This window comes from Triticum aestivum, chromosome 7A, assembly GCF_018294505.1.
Source record: "Triticum aestivum cultivar Chinese Spring chromosome 7A, IWGSC CS RefSeq v2.1, whole genome shotgun sequence".
In the NCBI taxonomy this organism is placed as follows: Eukaryota; Viridiplantae; Streptophyta; class Magnoliopsida; order Poales; family Poaceae; genus Triticum; species Triticum aestivum.
The window spans coordinates 61,141,217-61,161,192 of NC_057812.1; the positions used below are offsets into that span (position 1 = coordinate 61,141,217).

Here is a 19,976-nt window from a genome sequence, read left to right on the forward strand (position 1 = left end):
AGATCGGCAAGTACAGCTGTGGTCAAGCGTAACCCCAAGTACGCCAAGGTTAACATGGTGAATGCAGCTCAGGCAGAGGACTTGTCAGATGTCATCATGGGTAACCTTCCTGTTAACGATGTTCCTACAAAAGTTCTTTTTGACACTTGTGCATCACATTGTTTCATCTCGAGACCTTTTGCATCTAAACATGGGTGGTATTCTCAAGTTATGCATAAACCGTTAGCAGTTGTCTCTCCGAGTAGTTGTTTGCTCGCTAACTACGAGGTTCCAGATATTTCTATCTCGATGGGTGATTTCAAGTTTCTGGCTTCTCCAATGATCCTTGGTAACTCGGATATTGATCTTATTCTCGGGATGGATTGGCTTTCTAAGCACAAGGCTCAGCTTGATTGTGCAGCCAGGCAGATTCAATTGACTCATTCGTCTGAGAATGTAATTGTCTTTGCCGCTCGGGATAATACAATCCGTCTATTTTCTCTCAATGAGAAGGGTGAACTGGATGCTATCTCACAAATTCCAGTCGTTAGCGAATATCAAGACGTCTTTCCAGAAGAGCTTCCAGGAATGCCTCCGCACCAGCCAGTTGAATTCGTCATCGATCTTGAGCCTGGCACGGAACCTGTGTGCAAGCGTCCTTACAAGTTCGGACCTAAAGAGTTGAAGGAGCTGAAGAAGCAACTCGATGTTCAAGAGAGAATGGGTCTCATCCGACCTAGTTCTTCTCCATGGGGTTGTGGTGTTCTTTTTGTGAAGAAGAAGGATGGAACGGACCGACTTTGTGTTGACTACCGTCCATTGAACAAGAAGACTATCAAGAACAAATACCCACTTCCCAACATCAACGAGCTGTTCGAACAACTCAAAGGTGCCCAAGTATTCTCCAAGCTTGATCTCCGTATGGGTTATCATCAGATTCGAATCCGTGAGCAAGATATTCCCAAGACGGCTTTTGGGACAAGCTTTGGTTCATATGAATACACTGTCATGTCTTTTGGCCTCGTCAACGCTCCTCCGACTTTCTCTCGCATGATGAACTTCATTTCAACGCCTACACCAACGACTTTGTTTTGGTCTATCTCGACGACATTCTGGTCTTTTCAAAGAACAAGGAAGATCATGCCAAGCACTTGCATTTGGTACTCGATAAGCTCAGGGAACACCAGTTCTACGCCAAGTTCTCCAAGTGCGAATTTTGGCTCGATGAGGTTCTTTATCTTGGTCATATCATCTCTGCCAAGGGCATTGCGGTGAATCCTGAGAAGGTGTCTGCAATTGTGAATTGGGAACCTCCTCATAACGTGAAGCAGCTCCGTAGCTTCCTCGGTCTCGCAAGCTACTGTCGAAGATTCGTTGAAAACTTTTCTAAGATCGCGAAGCCTCTCTCAAATCTTCTCCAGAAGAACGTCAAGTACGTTTGGTCTCTGGAGTGTGACATTGCTTTCAACACTTTGAAAGAGAAATTTGTCACCGCTCCAATTCTGACTCCGCCTGATGAATCCAAGCCGTACGAGGTCTTTTGCGATGCCTCTCTCCAAGGTCTTGGCGCAGTGTTGATGCAAGAAAAGAAAGTTGTGGCTTATACCTCCCACCAGTTGAAGCCCAACGAGAAGAACTACCCCACTCATGATCTCGAGTTGGCGGCAGTTGTGCATGCTCTTTTGACTTGGAGACATCTCTTATTGGGAAGAAAAGTGGACATCTTCACTGACCACAAGAGTCTCAAGTACATCTTCACGTAGCCTAATCTCAACCTCAGGCAAACTCGATGGGTCGAAATGATCCAAGAGTATAATCCGAGTATCGAGTATACTCCAGGCAAGGCCAATGTGATTGTTGACGCATTGAGCAGGAAGGCTTATTGCAACAGCCTGATTCTCAAGCCTTATCAACCCGAGCTTTGTGAAGCTTTCCGCAAACTTAATCTGCAAGTTGTTCCTCAAGGTTTCCTCGCCAACCTTCAAGTCTCTCCTACCTTGGAAGACCAGATTTGCCAAGCTCAGCTTCTTGATGCTATGGTGAAGAAGGTAAAAATTGGGATTGCCAAGAGTCAACCCAAGTACAAGTGTTACCTCCTCGATGACAAGGATACTCTCTCCTTCGAGGATCGTATTGTCATGCCCAAAGGTGAACTTTGTAAAGTGATCATGAACGAGGCTCACAATTCTCTCCTCTTCATCTACCCTGGGAGCATGAAGATGTATCAGGACCTCAAGCGGGCTTATTGGTGGACTCGAATGAAGCGCGAGATTGCTCAATTCGTGAATGAGTGTGATGTCTGCAGAAGAGTGAAGGCAGAACACCAAAGGCCAGCTGGTCTCCTCCAACCTCTTGCCATTCTAGAATGGAAGTTTGACCACATTGAGATGGACTTCGTGACTGGGTTTCCAAAGTCCAAACGTGGCAATGATGCTATATTCGTTGTCATCGACAAACTCACTAAAGTGGCTCACTTTCTGCCTATCAAAGAGTCAATCACTGCAGCTTAATTGGCGGAGCTCTATACCTCTCGAATTGTCTCTCTGCACGGTATTCCACAAGTGATCTCTTCAGACCGGGCAGCATCTTTACCTCCAAGTTTTGGGAATCTTTCCAGAAGGCCATGGGCACCAACATCCGCTTCAGCACAGCTTTCCATCCGCAAACTAGCGGTCAAGTCGAGCGTGTCAATCAGATTCTTGAAGATATGCTCAGGGCTTGTGTGATCTCCTTCGGCATGAAGTGGGAGGATTGTCTTCCTTATGCTGAATTCTCCTACAACAACAGTTTTCAAGCAAGTTCGGGCAAGGCCCCATTTGAAATTCTGTATGGTAGGAAGTGCCGTACCCCTCTCAACTGGTCTGAAACCGGTGAACGTCAACTTCTGGGAAATGACTTAATCACAGAGGCAGAGGAAATGTGCAAAGTCATTCGAGATAACCTCAAAGCAGCCCAATCCCGCTAGAAGAGCTACTATGATAGTAAGCATTGTGATTTGGCTTTCGAGATCGAAGATCATGTTTACCTCCGCGTCTCTCCAATGAAAGGTACTCGTCGCTTTGGTATCAAAGGGAAGCTTGCCCCTAGATACATGGGACCTTTCAAGATCGTCGGCAAGAGAGGCGATCTCGCCTATCAACTCGAGCTTCCTTCAAACTTTACAAATGTTCATGACGTGTTCCATGTCTCTCAGCTCCGAAAGTGCTACAAGACTCCTGACCGCACTGTCAACTTCGAGGACATTGAGATCCAAGAAGATCTCTCTTATCGTGAGCACCCCATTGCTATTCTTGAAGAGACTGAACGCAAAACTCGCAACAAGTCAATCAAATTCCTCAAAGTCAAGTGGTCACACCATTCCGACCGTGAAGCTACCTGGGAACGCGAGGATCACCTCCGTTCTGAGTACCCGGCGTTCTTTCAGTCCTAGATCTCGGGACGAGATCCTTTCGTAGTGGTGGAGTGTTGTAACACCCCGGATATGATTTTCCCAATATGTAATCCAACTCTTACCGTTTCCGGCGTTAAGTTATTTTATTTTCTCGGGTTTGGGTTTTTGTCTCCGTGTGTTGTTATCGTTGTCATGCATCTCATATCATATCATCATGTGCATTGCATTTGCATACATGTTCATCTCATGCATTCGAGCATTTTCCCCGTTGTCCATTTTGCATTCCGGCGCTTCGTTCTCCTTCGGTGGTCATTTCTACCTTTCTTTCGTGTGTGGGGATTAAACATTTCTGGATTGGACCGAGACTTGCCAAGCGGTCTTGGTTTACTACCGGTAGACCGCCTGTCAAGTTTCGTACCATTTGGACTTCGTTTGATGCTCCAACGGTTAACCGAAGGACCCAAAAGGCCTCGTGTGTGTTGCAGCCCAACACCCCTCCATTTTGGCCCAAAACCCACCAAAACCCTCTCCATCATCTAGAGCGTTCGATCACGATCGCGTGGCCGAAAATCGCACCTCATTTGGACACTCCTAACTCTCTCTATGTCTATATATAGACCCCTCCTAAAAATTCGCGGTCGGGTCGACCCTAATCCGCGAGGTGGAATTTTCTTCTAAGTCCCCGATTCCCAGATCCATATGCCCTTGTTCATCGCATCGTAACTCCGCATCCGTAGCTCCGTTTTGGGCATATATCATATCAAAATGTTCCTCTCGGAGAGTACATCATTTCATCTCATTGCATCATTTTAATTTGAGTTTGTCTTGATGCCCGAAATGCTGTTAGAAGAATGCTATTTGAGATAATTGTCAGATCTGCTGCTTCATTTAGATATTTGTCATTTTTGCCATGATTATTGTGTGCATGATATGCCCTGAGCTCTTCATGAGTTTTGACATATGTTTTGCCATCTATCCAGAGGTGCAATCCATGTATTTTTGTGATGTGTGTGGTGACTAGCACAAGCTTGCAAACTGGAGCATTTTTTAATGCTGATTTCAGGGACTTAGCATTTCCACTAAGTCCTTGAGCTGTTTATCTCAATATTGCATATGTTCATGTTGTTTCCTAGTGATCCGTGCCTCTCTTGAGGATGATCAGTAAGGATGTTTTGTTAATCTTGTAGTGCTCTATCCATCAATGTCTTTGTTTGCAATTATGGAGCACCCTAGCTTGAGTCAATCGAGCTCTACTTTTGTCATTTCGTGAATCTGGGCAGATTGTCTACTTGTTAGCAATTTTGCCGAGGATGTTGTAGTTGATCCATGCATGATATGTTATTGTTCTTGCCATGTCTAGCTTGTATTTTGTTTATTTTTAATGGGGGTATGCTTAGATTGTCATGACTTACTCTGTAGTGAGTGCATCGAGCTCGTAAACATGCCTACTTGATATCTGTTTTAGCATGCTCCAGTTTTCACCAAGTCTGAGAACTGATTATATTTTTTGCCATGTTCACATGCTTGCAAATGTATTTTCTGATCCCTTTTGGCTCAAGGTCACTAAGGAACTTTTGTTAAGCTCTTTGAGTATCTCCATGCCATGCTTTACTTTGCCATGTTCAGGTCCTGTAGCATATAGTTTTCATGCTCCAAAGTGGGCTACCTGATCTGAAATTCCAGACAAGTGTTAATTTCAATAAGTCTGAAATATGTTTACCAAATGCATTTTTGCCATGCTTGTTTGAATCTGTTAATGGATGAATTGGCCGTAGCTCAGTGCTAGTCTTTTTTTAAGCATCATGAATGGATCCCTGACATGTATTTTGATGCCATGTTTGGGTTTTGTAGCATGTTCATCTTGTTGCATCTAGTTGGCTACTAGCTGTAAATCGTAGAACATGGTCATATTTGAATCGCTTGCCATTCCCAAACCGTAACTTCGATTCCGGCGTTCTTTATATCGTTTTCAAGCAATTTCATCTCATCTTTCTAGTGGCACACTTGATTTTCCATGTTGAGGCCAGGTTCATGCATTCCTTGTCAAATCTTGCATATGCATCACATATTGCATCCCGCATAGCATACCATCTTTGCATCATATTGTTTGAGCCTTGCACGTGGTTGATTGTGTCCTTGTTGCTTGTTTGTCTTGTTTGGGTAGAGTCGAGAGACAAGTTTGCTAACGAGGAGCCCGTTGAATTTGCTTTCGAAGATCCAGTCAACTCTTTTTCTAGACTCAACTCGGCTGCTAAAAACGATCAAGCAATGGGGCTCCTAAGGTCGGGGAAGGCTCTGATACCAACCTTTAACGCCCTCGATGCGGCTATATCTCCCACGTGTCGAGACACGACTTAGAGGCATAACCGCATTGAAAGCAATGTCGCAAGTTAGGCAATCATCACAACATCCCATGTAATATAGATAATAAAAGGGAAGATACATAGTTGGCTTACACTTGCCACGTCAATCAAAGTACATAATTAGCATTACATCAACCAAACACTCATGGCCCGACTACGGCGCCAAAATGAAAGATAAACCCAACATGCGACACGATCCCGATCATCTCAACTGGGCACCACTACTGATCATCAGGGAAAGACACGTAATATCGGCGTGAGTCCTCGTCGAACTCCCACTTGAGCTCAAGCGCGTCATCTGGAACGGAATCATTAGGCCCTGCATCTGGTTTGGAAGTAATCTGTGAGCCACAGGGACTCAGCAATCTCGCACCCTCGCGATCAAGACTATTTAAGCTTATAGGTAAGGCAAGGTAATATATGTGGAGCTGCAGCAAGCGACTAGCATATATGGTGGCTAACCTATTCGCAAAAGAGAGCGAGAAGAGGAGGCAAAGCGCGAACGAGAAACTAGAGAGCAACCTGCGGCAAGCATTACTCCAACACCGTGTTCGCTTCCCGGACTCCGCCGAGAAGAGACCATCACGGTAACTCACACTGTTGATTCATTTTAATTAAGTTAAGGTTCAAGTTGTCTACAACCGGACATTAACAAATTCCCATCTGCCCATGCTCCACTTTGCAAGCTTGTGCTAGTCACCACACACATCACAAAAATACATGGATTGCACCTCTGGATAGATGGCAAAACATATGTCAAAACTCATGAAGAGCTCAGGGCATATCATGCACACAATAATCATGGCAAAAATGACAAAATATCTAAATGAAGCAGCAGATCTGACAATTATCTCAAATAGCATTCTTCTAACAGCATTTCGGGCTTCAATACGAACTCAAATGAAAATGATGTAGTGAGATGAAATTATGTACTCTCTGAGAGAAACATTTTGATATGCTATATGCTCAAAACGGAGCTACGGATGCAGAGTTACGATGTGATGAACAAGGGCATATGGATCTGGGAATCGGGGAATTAGAAGAAAATTCCACCTTGCGGATTAGGGTCGACCCGGGCACGCAAAACGAGGCGGTGGCGGATCTCGCAGGAGATGACGACGACGGCGGGCGGCGAGGTCGGGGTCGCCGGATCCGGCCCTCCCGCGGCAGGTTCTGGCCGGAGGCGAGGCGCGGGCGCCGGGAGGAGGCGGCGGCCGGCGAGGACTGTGGCGGCGGGCGGCGGAGCAGGCCGGCGAGGTCGGACGGCGAGGCGGCGGTGAGGTGGCACGGCGGCCAGCGATGAGGTGGTGGCGGCGGGCGGCGGAGCAGGCCGGCGGAGGAGGAGCCACCGGGCGGCGCTGCGGGCTCGCGGGGGCCCGACTCGGGCCTCCCAGGCCGGAGCGGCGGTGGCAGGGGCGTGCCACGTGTCACGCGCCGATTGGCGCGGGCGCGGCGGCGGGATTTGTCCGGCGCGGACCGGACGTGTCCGGCGCGCGGATGGAGCGGGGCTAGGGTTTGGGGAGAGTGGAACCACGAATTTTTAGGAGGGGTCTATATATAGACATAGAGGGAGCTAGGAGTGTCCAAATGAGGTGCGGTTTTCGGCCACGCGATCGTGATCGAACGCTCTAGATGATGGAGAGGGTTTTGGTGGGTTTTGGGCCAAAATGGAGGAGTGTTGGGCTGCAACACACACGAGGCCTTTTCGGTCCCTCGGTTAACTGTTGGAGCATCAAACGAACTCCAAATGGTACGAAACTTGACAGGCGGTCTACCGGTAGTAAACCAAGGCCGCTTGGCAAGTCTCGGTCCAATCCGAAAATGTTTAATCCCCACACACGAAAGAAAGGTAGAACTGACCACCGGAGGAGAACGAAGCGCTGGAATGCAAAACGGACAACGGGGAAAATGTTCGAATGCATGAGATGAACATGTATGCAAATGCAATGCACATGATGATATGATATGAGATGCATGACAACAATAACAACACACGGAGACAAAAACCCGAACCCGAGAAAATAAAATAACTTAACGCCGGAAACGGCAAGAGTTGGATTACATATTTGGAAAATCATATCCGGGGTGTTACAAGCATCCAGTGTTCAATCCAGCATCCAGTGTTCAATCCAGCATCCAGTGTTCTACTCCAGCATCCAACAGGGAGGCATTCAGTAACTGGGGACGGGGCGGGGAATACCAGCAGCAGCAACAGAGGCGGGCGCGGGCGCGGGCGCGACCGTCGAAGCAGGACCAGCGCGGAGAGGAAGATCCTGGCCTTGGAGGGGAGGTTGAGCAGGGCCAACGCGTCGACGAACACCCTGGGCCAGAGCGGCGACGAAGACCCAGCGCCGGCGACGGCGGCCAGAATTGTCCGCGGTGACGGCGACCAAGGTGGACGAAATCAAGGACCCAGTCGTCGATTTTGTGCTTCTCGGCACGATTCAGAGGGAGGTGACTGTTGGAGCAATCCCGCCGCTCAGGTAGGCGAGGGCACAACCATGGCGGTTGCGCAGGTGGGCGGCGGCGCAAGTCGCGTCCGTGGAGGTCCCGCGCATCTCCTCCGTGACGATGCAGGTCGTCTCCTGCACAGGCGGCTGGGTCCTGTGAAACGAGGCTGGGTGCTGAGGAGAACGGGGGACTGGGGAGGAAGATGGGGGATGGTGGCCGGAGCCGGCGACGCGTGGGCGACGGTGGAGAACTGAGGAAGGAGATGGGTGTTTTTTCAAATGATTTGAAAGTATAAGGACGTGCTTGCAAAATGCGTACTGTACAGGACTCGCGACATCTAAATCCGAACGGAGGGAGTACCTGTTAGGCTGTTGCTACCAAGGAATTATTAGTTAATGCTCGCGGGAAATTTCTGGCACTACGGATTTGAAACACGAAGCACACACATGGACAAACGAAACGTTCTTAATTAACTTGATTGACTTCTCAACGGCCGGAAAGACATGCGTCCCTGTCAATCAGCTGCCTGATCTAGGTACTATAACTACAAAATACTGGCTAGCTACAGTCCAGGTCCAGCTTACACATGACCGGTTCATGCATATCTACATCAGCCAAGTCAACCGGCCGAATGTAACCATCAGGGTTAGTGAGCTCATTTTCTGAAGAAATCAGGGTCAGTGAACTACTGTTTGTTACTCCTTATTTGTGTATCATATCATCACCGACGCCCCATGAGATTATTTTTCGGTGCCACTGGGTTGTCAGGAGCTGGGTGAGCCAATTGAACGACGAGCGGTGGCTACTACCGGCCGGTGTAGTAACGTTCCAAGGAAGCAAGAAAGATCGGAAAAAATCATTGCCAATAAGGCTGGCTAGGTCTTCGAATGCTCGTCTATATAAGCAGCTTCCTGCTGGAACTATAGCAGCAGGCATTCTCCGCGCACTGATCGATCACCTTCCTCTTCTCTCTCTCTTTTATCTTAGTCAAGAACTCGAGCTAGCTAGCTTGGAACAATGGCGGCTGTTGGTGCTGAGAAGATGTATCTTCTGCTGGCGTGTGCTTTGCTGCTGCTTGCCGTGGGGTGCCAGGCCAGCCCTCTGCAGATCGGGTTCTACCACGACAGGTGCCCCCAGACGGAGGCCATCGTCAAGGGCGTTATGATGGACGCCATCTCCCAGAACCCCGGCAATGGCGCCGCCATGATCCGCATGCTCTTCCACGACTGCTTCGTCGAGGTACATACTACTCACTGCAAGAAATAAATTGCTTTGTTTAAAAATTCATCCAATTAACCAGTTAACTTACCGATTAATATTTTCGTAAAAAAAACTTGTCAATTGATCTCTACTTGTAGAGTCACCGAGTAGCTGATAAACTGATAAATCCCTTACTCACCAGCCAAGCAAGCATCTACCATTTTCTAAACAATTAAATCGCAATGCAAACATGCATGTATACTTTTATAGTTGATTGATTCTGTCGAATCGTCGGTGGTCACCTAGGGTTGTGACGCTTCAGTCCTCCTGGACCCGACCCCGTTCAGCCCGACGCCGGAGAAGCTCAGCGCACCCAACAATCCCTCCCTGCGCGGCTTCGAGCTGATCGATGCCATCAAGGACGCCCTCGAGGAGGCCTGCCCGGGCGTCGTCTCCTGCGCCGACATCATCGCTTTCTCGGCCCGCGACGCGTCCTGCATCCTCAGCGGGGGAAAGGTGGACTTCGAGGTGCCGTCCGGCCGCCGCGACGGCACCTTCTCCAACGCCTCCGAGCCGGTCAAGTTCCTCGTCCCACCCACGTCCAACCTCAGCGACCTCGTGGACAGCTTCGTCGTCAAGGGCCTCGATGCGGAGGACCTGGTCATCCTCTCCGGCGCACACACCATCGGTCGCTCCCACTGCTCCGCCTTCGTGCCCGACCGCCTCAACGTCTCCTCCGACATCGACGGCGGCTTCGCCGCGTTCCTGCGTGGACAGTGCCCCGCGGACGCCGCCCCGGGCGGCAACGACCCGACGGTGATGCAGGACGTGGTGACCCCGAACGACCTGGACAGGCAGTACTACAACAACGTGCTGTCGCACACGGTGCTCTTCACCTCCGACGCGGCGCTCCTGACGTCCGAGGAGACGGCGAGGATGGTGGTGGACAACGCCAACATCCCTGGGTGGTGGGAGGACAGGTTCGAGAAGGCCATGGTGAAGATGGCCGGCATCGAGGTGAAGACCGGCGACCAGGGACAGATCAGGAAGAATTGCCGCGCAATCAACTAGTACAACTAAGTGCATGCATGTGCGTCTACGACGTGCATGCATGGTGAAGGATCACTTCATCTCCATTGTTTGCTTTCATCCTGCAAGCGAGTTACCGCTGTAAAGTTTGGTTGTTTTAGCATCCATCATTGTTGTCATTTCTTTTGTTACTCCTTGGTTCAATTCTCGTCAACTGAATTGTTCGTCTACATGTGTAAATGCGCTGCAAGCCAAAGTTCTTTCATTTGGGAAAATAAAGTTACACTTTTGCTGTAACATGTTTTGAACAAAGATTTTGCATCTTCCAACATGACATCTCAATCCCCATTACTGGAAAGTTGGTCGTTGGCATCGTTGCCGAGAGTCAAATCACAGAAGCTCGACAACCCAAGGCACTCGTCAAAGAGTTCCTACTCCCTCAATTCCCTTATACAAGGCTACAAACTCAAATTAAAGGTATTAAGATAAAATTTAATGATTGCTTTGCAAGCTAACTTTTCTTCTCGTTAACCGGGATTATTAATATGCCCGCATGCATGCAAGAAAGCAATGAGAAGGAAGTAGCACAATGTCATTATGATCACATGCATGCAAATATTAAACAAGTTGCTACTACGAGAAAACATCATTAAATTTTGCCTTGATTATTGTCAATGGCCTTGTATAGATGCAAATTGTATTTTTCATAGTGGCCTTGTATAAGGGAATGAAGGGAGTATATATAGATAAAAACCATGGCTTATTTGACTTAAAATATTTCTTATACATACCGATCCGTCGCCGACTTTTTCTCCACACCGTTGTCGTGCCACCCACACCTGCCCGCACCCCCATCGCCTATCCTCCGGCCGTCTCCTCAGGCCGCCCCGCTCCTCTCTGCTGGCACTAGCTCCTCCCCTCCCTGCAGCGCACTCCGGCCGATATCCCGCATGCGTGTCGGACGACCTCCTCCATATAAGATTCTGCCAATTTGAAAATGCAAAACGTTTTGTAGCTCAAACCATCGGTCCAATTTAAGTTCCGTTTTCATCATTAAATCCACCGCCATGAGAACTTCAAAACTAGATTCCATGTTTGCTATGTTCTGTGAACTTTTTTTGGGGCCCAAAATTGTCACGTCTTAGCTATGTAAGTTGTCATGTTAGTGGTACGTAAGTTACCACGCTACTTACACTGAAATTGTTGACGTATGGAAGTCCCAAACTCTTCGACAACTTTTATGTACAAATATGGTACTCCCTCCTTCCATCTATATAGGGTTTAATGCGTTTTTTAAGACCGTCTTTGACTATTGACAAGATTAATAGTACATGATATGCACAATGTGAAAACTATATCATTGTAAGCTCCTTTCACACACGAATTTAACTGTGTGTTTTGTGTAAATTGCATGTCATATATTATTGCTCTAGTATTTGGTCAAAGTTAGCCTCAAAAAATGCATTAGGTCCTATATAGATGGAAGGAGGGAGTAACGAAAATGGTTAAAAGGTCTTTTTCCATACCGACTTGCTCGTTAATAGGCTATGTAAGACCAGCCATCGTGCTGGGAAATGCATAATTGATCCATTTGTAACACACTTATTTTTTTCGCTTTATTTACTCACCTCAGCGGCCTCTTTACGGCACAAAATTTATCTAACCTATAACTAATTAATCACAACTCAGGCTTCACACATATGGTTATTGTCTTATTGAGGAGAGGAAAAGCGTAGGCGCCACAAACTGAGCCAAGCGAATGAGCGCATGGGTTGTTCGGTTTTTGTCCCCATAAACTGAGTGTTCGCAAATTAACTTCCCTGTATATGAAAAACAGAATACGGATATAAAATCAAGCCACCGTGCTAGTCCACATCATCAGAAGTATTTGGCAAGTTAGGTTTATAGTAATTATCAGCCTGGATTAAGTTATAGTTATTATGTCATTTACGAAGAAACATGTATATGACCACTAGACATGGTTTTTGTTCCTAGCGTCTACACATATTTTTAAAGAAAAGTTTATGGCCTAAGGGCATGTACAACGCCGGCGCTAATGACAGGCGCTAGGATTCACTTCCTGGCCGTTATGGTCCAATCCTGGTGGCTTACTGCTAGCGTCGATGCCAGGGCTACCATCGGGCGCTTTGTTCTTTTATTTTCTTTCCTCTGAGCTGTTTAACTAGTGCTGCCCCTTTTTTTTCTATGAGAAATCCATTGCATTGGTGCTCGACCAGGCGCCCATGCGTCGAGGAGACGGACTCCTACAGCGACGCCACTTCTTTAATTAATTCTTTTTATATTGCCTAAGCGTTCAAATAAGCGCTCTTGCATTGTAGATGCCCTAATACAGCTAGTCGGGAGAGCTCCTGTTCAGCGCTCTTTGTGCCACTCGAAGAGAGGGGTAGTGGGCGGCCCAGCAAACGTGAGGATGTGCTCGCTCGCATCTCCTGGCTCATCCCTCGCTCGCATGCATCTCGTTGGTTGACCGGTTGACTGGTAGACCAGTTGTCCATTGACTTTTTAAAAAGTTGATAAAATATTTTAAAAAACATAAATCTGTAAAGAGTTCACCGTTTTTTTAAAACAATTCCGAATTTGAGAAAAGTTCACAAAATTTTGAAAAAGTTCATGAAGCTTAAAAATGTTCACAATTAGAAAAATGGTTAGCAAGATTCGAAAAAAGTTCATGCAATTCGAAAAATCACAAATTTTGAAAACATTCACAAGCATTATTTTTTTGAAAAAGTTAACGAATTTGAAAAGAGAAAGTGTTCATGAAATGAAAGAAAAAGCAAAATAAAAGGAAAGACAAAAACCAATCAGAACCCAGCCAAAAAAAGACACAGAAACAAACACACACAAAACCGATTTAAAAAAACGCCAGAAAAAAACAAACTACAGCTAGTCCTAAATGGCCCAGTCTGCTCGGTAGGAGGGTTGTGCGCCGGTTAGTGAATTACTCCCTCCGTTCCTAAATATTTGTCTTTGTAAATATTTCAAATGACTATTATATACGGATGTATGTAGACATATTTTAAAGTGTAGATTCACTCATTTTGCTCCGTATGTAGTCACTTGTTAAAATGCCTAGAAAGACAAGTATTTAGAAACGGAGGGAGTATACTGTAACCGGTGCTTAAGGCGCGGAATAGGAAATATGGCCGGACGAGCTCCTGTTCAGCACACTTAGCGCCGCTTAGCCGTGCTGGCGCTAGAATGCTATGGGTAGTGGGTGGCCTAGCAAACGCGAGGCTACACTCACTCGCATCTCCTGGCACATCACTCGCTTGCGTGCATCTCATTGGTCGATCAGTTGACAGGTTGACCAGTTGTTCATTAACTTTTTAAAAAAAGTTCATAAAATATGAAAAATATAAATCAAAAGTTTGCAAAATTTGTACAAAAATCATGAAATTCGAAAAAACTCATTTTAAAAAGTTTAGGAATTTTAAAAAAGTTCAGAAATTTGAAAAAAGTTCATGAAAATTAAATTTAGAAAAGTAAATGAAAAAGAAAAGAGAAAAACCAAACAAACTTGAGCCCAAAAAAGGCACAAAATAAACACACACAAAACCGGTCGGAAAAAAAATACCAGAAGAAAACGTACTACAGCTACGGTCCTAAATCGGCGGCCCGCTTAGTCGGAATGTTGTGCGCCGGTTAGTGAATTACACTGTAAGCGGCGCCGGAATAGAAATGCGGCCAGTCGGCCTACATCGATTTCAATGTTTATAATTTTTTTTCCAAATGATAAGTGTCACATGTGTAGTGTGAAGCAACTTGATTCAAACACTTTCACTACCATCAATTTTTCCACATCAAACAGATGACATCAGCGGAATCTTTTTACTTTTTTGGACTTGAAAATGTTTAATCTCTTAAATAATAAATTCAATTAAAAATTCATTTTTATCATTAAATTCGTCTCGACGAGATCTTCAAAACTAGATCCCATATTGATATATTTTGATGATTTTTTTATGTCAAAGTTGCCATGATGTTACCTGAAGTTGCCATAGTGTTTACACTAAATTGCCATGATATGTTTCATCTTTTTTTTCTTCTAAATTTAAAGTTACCATTGTATTTCAACTACTTTTCGCGGCAAATTTTATTAATTGACCATGGCAATTTTTAGTAATTAACCACGATAAATTTAATTCATGGATCATGGCAATTTTTTGTAATTTATCATGGTAATTTTAGTTTATAGATCATGGAAATTTTAGTAGTTTGATCATGGCAATTTTAGTAGTTTGATCATGGAAATTATTTTTTGTATGAACCATGGCAAATTTTAATGCATGTATCATGGAAAATTTAAGTGATTCACCATGGCAATTTTAGTTTATGGTTCATGGCAAATTTGAGTCATTGACTATGCATTTTTAAAGTAATTGATAACAAATTTCTTTTTAATTATGAACCATATCGAAATTATTACATGGATCATGGAAAATTTTAGTAATTCTCCATGGCAAGTTTAGTTTCTCAATTCCCTTTATTATAATATGTCAATTTTTTTACTTTAAACATAGAAGAAAAAGTGGTTGCAACATATCATTGCAACTTTCAGTGTAAACACCATGGCAAATTATGTGCAATAGACATGGTAACTTTTGACCGCCAGAAAATATCGTCGAAACATATCGATATGGGATCTAGTTTCGAAGTCCTCGTTGCGACGGATTTTAATGATGACAACGGATTTTGTTCAATCGAAGTTTTTATTTAAGAAATAAAATATTTTAAAGTATGAAAGACCAAAAGATTCTCGATGACATCATCTGTTTTTGTCCTTATTTGTATGCATGTGTGAAAAAGCAAAAAGGCTGACATGTTATAATTGATGGCTAGAAAGGCGTGTGGGCGGGATTACTTTGTGCCACGCGTGTGGCACTTTTCAGAGTTCTATTTTTCTATGATGAATAATGCACTGGTTAGCCTAGATTGGTTTCAAGGTGAATAATGCACGTGCCCGGGTGTACAACCCTAGGACAATCAAACCCTCGACCATACTGCCACAATGGACGAGTCAGGACAGCTTGTAACAGATAATTCCGTTCAGTCCAAAACTAACTTATCATATCCAGGAAGATATATTGAATAATACAGACATATCAAGAAATTTCTCTCCCTAACAAAATTATCCACGTGCCATTTTAAATATGGAGGAAAAAAGACTGCGTATTTAAATACGAACTTGAATATTTTTTATGAGTTGTAGACACATGTTTTGAGTTGATTGGGGGGTCATGAGTATTGTAAATTTAATTCTTGTATTGGCAAGGTGCCATTTTACTCCAAATTTTAACGTAGCTATAAAACACCTCATAAAGAGTAATGCTAGATACACGAGGGGTTTACAGGCAATTTACGGGATGATTAGGATTTGATTGGCTGAGATTTAATTAAGTGAGGCAGGCTCACCAATGAAATTCAAGGAGGTGACAATTAGAAGAGGGCACACAATGTTCTCCAAGAAAGTTTGTAGTTCGTGCGTGTGCGTGTGCGTGTGTGTATTACTGTCGCCTCATAAAAATACATTGATAAAAGAGATATACCCAATGCTACAAGTTTTCACACTATGTGTATACCCCTTCGTCTCTTGCAGTGATTCCACATGAGACTATTGCTACAAGTTTTTTGACCTCCTGCCGGTGCTGCTGCCAGTCCGCCTCATCATCGGTGGCCTTAGGGCCATGGAGGCGCGATGGACTCCGGCCCTTGCTGGCGGGAGGGTTGTCGTTTCGTCTTTAGGCGTTTCTTTGAGATTGATTAGGGTTTGTGTCCTAGTACGGAAGGTGTGGTGGCGGTGGTTCCCTGAAAATGAAACAATGTACTCCCCATCTAGGCCCGATCTCAGTGATGCATATAGATTCGTCGGAGGGCATGTGAAGTTGTGTCTCCGACGGATCTTATGGGATCCGGTCGTTATTGCTCTTCGATGGATCTTCATTGACCTAGTCTTCGTTCTTGTTTCTACATGTTGGTTCCTTTTGATCTACGATTCTCTTCATCATCGGCGATTGTTGTTCTGGTGCACTGGGCCTTAGCACAACGACTTTTCGACTCTAGTGCTACCTTCATTCCTAAATATAAGATGTTTGGGCAGTTTATTTCAAACTGCCCAAACATCTTATATTTAGGAATTGAGGTAGCACAACAAGTTCTGCCCGGATCTAGTGAAGGAGGGGCGACGACGACGATGCGCTTTCGATTCGCTACAGTGCTTGTAGTCGTCGCTAGGTGGTCTACGGACCTGAGTATAATTTTTTTTTATTTCCCGTGGCCTTGCTTTTATTCTATGCTGCAGTGAAGTTAGGTCTTCCTCAAGCCTGAATTTCCAACAGCTAACACTTGCCACTTCTGGTATAAAAAAAATTCCATTTCCTTGAGTCCAAATTCTACGCTGAAGTGCGGCGACGATCAAGGAAAACTCCAAGCCCGGCCGTTGTCGCGCCTGGTGGATGACCATACGGGTAACTGTACGCACGCCCTCCCTAAATGACTTGTTGCCTGCCAACCATGAACCATCAGTATCAATCAGGACAAATCTGGAGTAATCATCCGTACTAAAATTCCATTATCCTGCACATGATATACAGTTGTTGGATTAATTAGAAGACTGCTGCTAGCTCACCGCGTCTTGCAGTTAAATGCTCAACACCCAACCGCCCCCCTATTGTCAATCAGGAGAGGAGAAAGAAGCCGGCATTGAATGCCATCAACAGACAGACGTGATGCCATTGCATTGCATTGCCTTGCCCGATCGATGGCGCGAACAGGACGAGCGTGTCGCCACTCTATGGCAGTGGCAGTACCAGTAGCAGTACGTGGGTCGATCGGTCGCCCATGATGCCATCCATAATGGCAGCTGCAAGCAACCACGCTCGCGCCAACTACCCGTGTCTCTCATGTTCGATCTCGTCCAGCGATATATAGTGCGGGTGAGAGCGCTGCAGTGTGGCCGTAGGGAAACACTCTGAAGCAATGAGTGACCAGCCGAAGAAGACGGCCAGGAGCCAAGAAGCAACGCAGCAGAAAGCGTCGTCTTCGGAAGAACAGCAGCAGGAAAAGGTAATCAACGCCTCTTCTCTCCGCTTGAATTCCTTCCTGCTGGCCATGGCCATGGATGCATGTCTGTGTTAGTGTTTCCGTTGGCTGTTTTCAATCCAATCTATAAGGCGCAGCTTTTGTGGATGGAACTGCAGTAGAGTTCTCATACGTACTCTGTTTGTGGAACATATAATGGACACTGCAAATCGTGTTCAATCACTTCTCAAGAAAACATGGATGCAGATACACCCATTGGTTTTCGAAAAGAGAAAGGTGTGATACCTCCCCGGTGTAGCTAGGGACACCTCTATGAACAGTAAATTCGAAAAAGTAGAAGAAAAATCTAATAAATTCTGAAACTTTGCGACGTCAAGCGTTTTAGGTTCGCAAATTTTCATAACAAAACACTATCAAGTAGAGAAAGGTGTACACATGAGTTTCTGATTTCAGTGCTAAAAGTGCTCAAAACTTTGAGCACCGAAATCTTTTTCTTGTTTAGAGCTCCTTGATTGTTTTTTCTGCATGAAAACTTGCAAGCACCTCCAAAGTTTCAGCATATTTGATGTCGCAAAGTTTTAGATTCTTTTTTATTTTGTTTTCTATTTTATTTGAATTTATTGTTCATAGAGGGTGTATCTACACCCGAGGCCCGGAGTTGACAAACCAGTCTCGAACTTTTCAAAAATAATTAGTAACTAGTACTCCTTCTGTCCTGAAATAAGTCTTTTAATTTTGTACTAACTCTAGTACAAATTTATACTAAGCTTAAGACACTTATTTTGAGACAGAGTGAGTAACTTTTTTGAAGAAGAGATTAAACGGTACTCCCTTCGTTCCAAAATAGACGATTCAAGTTTGTAATAAGTACAAAGTTGATTCTTTTATTTTAGAACGGAGAGAGTAGTAACTTTGTATCCTGATGATTTGCACGAGCGTACATGCAGATAAATGAGGTGCGGGGTCTCCTTGGCAGTCTGACGGAGGAGATGCCGAGTTTTATGTCAGACGCCACCATCCGCCGTTTCCTCAGGGCGAGGAATTGGAGCATGGAGCAAGCAACCAAGGGTCTCAAGGAGACTGTCAAGTGGAGGCGTGACTACAGGCCGGATGCAATTTCCTGGGTCAGTTGAAATTCTAGCCTTATGGAGTACTTTGTCTCAAAATATCTGCTCATATGTAGGTGCCTTGGATGGATTGTGTAAACAACGCTCTTCTCTTCTCCGTTGCCCACAAATTAAATGGCAGGACGACGTTGCAGAAATGGAGAACGAGGTCAGGAGGACACATGTGGCCGACTACCTTGATAAGAATGGAAGAAGTGTCCTCGTATCAAACGTACCAATGAAGGTAATTATGCGTGCGTGCATGGTCTACTACTACAATCATCAATCCATTAGCAGCCGGATATTGGTACTCCCTTTGTTCACTTTTATAAGGCGTTGTAGCATTTCAGACAGTGTATAAAACAGCTCAATTTTAGTTGTCTGAAACGACTTATAAAAATGAACGGAGGGAGTAACTAGTAACTAGGAGTTGTTGAACACCGAAGTAAGGTTCACTAACTTGTACACCAAACAGTCTAAAGTTTCAGCCAAGGAGCAGATAAAGCACCTGGTGTATCTCCTAGAGTATTTCGCCACCAACTCAGCGGATGAACAAGACGACTTCGTCGTTTGGCTGACCGACTTCCGGGGCTGGTCGATATCGAGCACGCCGCTGTCGATAACCCGCGAATCCATACACATAATCCAAAACTATTATCCGGGGGTGATAGGCGTGGCGATTCCTTTCGACCCTCCCAGGATTTTTGAATCTTTTTGGAAGGTACGGTATACATACAAAGATTCTAATCTGAATTGTGGTGTTTCATCCAATGTTTCTTGCCGTCTTGTGAGAGCGTGTTCCCTGTTTTATATCACTGAATATCTCAGTCTGATTTATGTGATTCTGCCTTCAATTTATTTGATTTGCAGATAGCCAAGAACTTCGTGCAGGCAGACATGAAAGAGAAAGTGAAGTTTGTATATGCTAACAAGCCGGAGAGCCTCAAGACAATCGCTGACATCTTTGACTTGGATACGCTGGAGTCTTCATTTGGAGGAAGAAGCACCCGTACGGCCTTCGACATCAACAAGTATGCCGAGAGAATGAGAAGAGCCGACAAGATGAGAGGAGCATCAAAAGATTCAAATGGCCACAACCACAACTGATCTCCCTGACCAATAGTTTAGAAAAATATCTCCCTGGCCAATGGCTCTGACTAAATACAAGTTACTTGTGAGTCATACATGAGCTTAGCTAAAGCACAAGAACAGGGTAAAGATCTACTTATATACACTAAAACATGAAGGCGCACGTTGTCACGTCGCGTCCATCCATCTTAATAAAGGAATGGTAGAAATATTTGCAAAAGTCTAGAAAGTAAAAACACCTGAGAGTTTTATAATCGATGAAACTAAAAAGCCTTGTGTATATATGCATGGAATTTTCTTTTTGGTTCA

At 45.0% G+C, this 19,976-nt stretch overlaps 2 protein-coding genes across 2 annotated transcripts; both read left to right on the top strand.

The window, feature by feature from the left end:
• The first annotated feature begins 9,127 nt into the window (after window positions 1-9,127).
• On the top strand, window positions 9,128-10,725 carry LOC123153139 (peroxidase 2). Its single transcript, XM_044572404.1, has 2 exons — window positions 9,128-9,423; window positions 9,691-10,725. Exons 1-2 carry the CDS (start codon window positions 9,202-9,204, stop codon window positions 10,453-10,455), a joined length of 987 nt encoding a protein of 328 aa, XP_044428339.1. The 5' UTR covers window positions 9,128-9,201; the 3' UTR covers window positions 10,456-10,725.
• A 6,526-nt stretch (window positions 10,726-17,251) lies between these two features.
• On the top strand, window positions 17,252-19,976 carry LOC123151825 (phosphatidylinositol transfer protein 3). Its single transcript, XM_044571465.1, has 5 exons — window positions 17,252-17,496; window positions 18,420-18,596; window positions 18,721-18,822; window positions 19,054-19,299; window positions 19,449-19,976. Exons 1-5 carry the CDS (start codon window positions 17,410-17,412, stop codon window positions 19,683-19,685), a joined length of 849 nt encoding a protein of 282 aa, XP_044427400.1. The 5' UTR covers window positions 17,252-17,409; the 3' UTR covers window positions 19,686-19,976.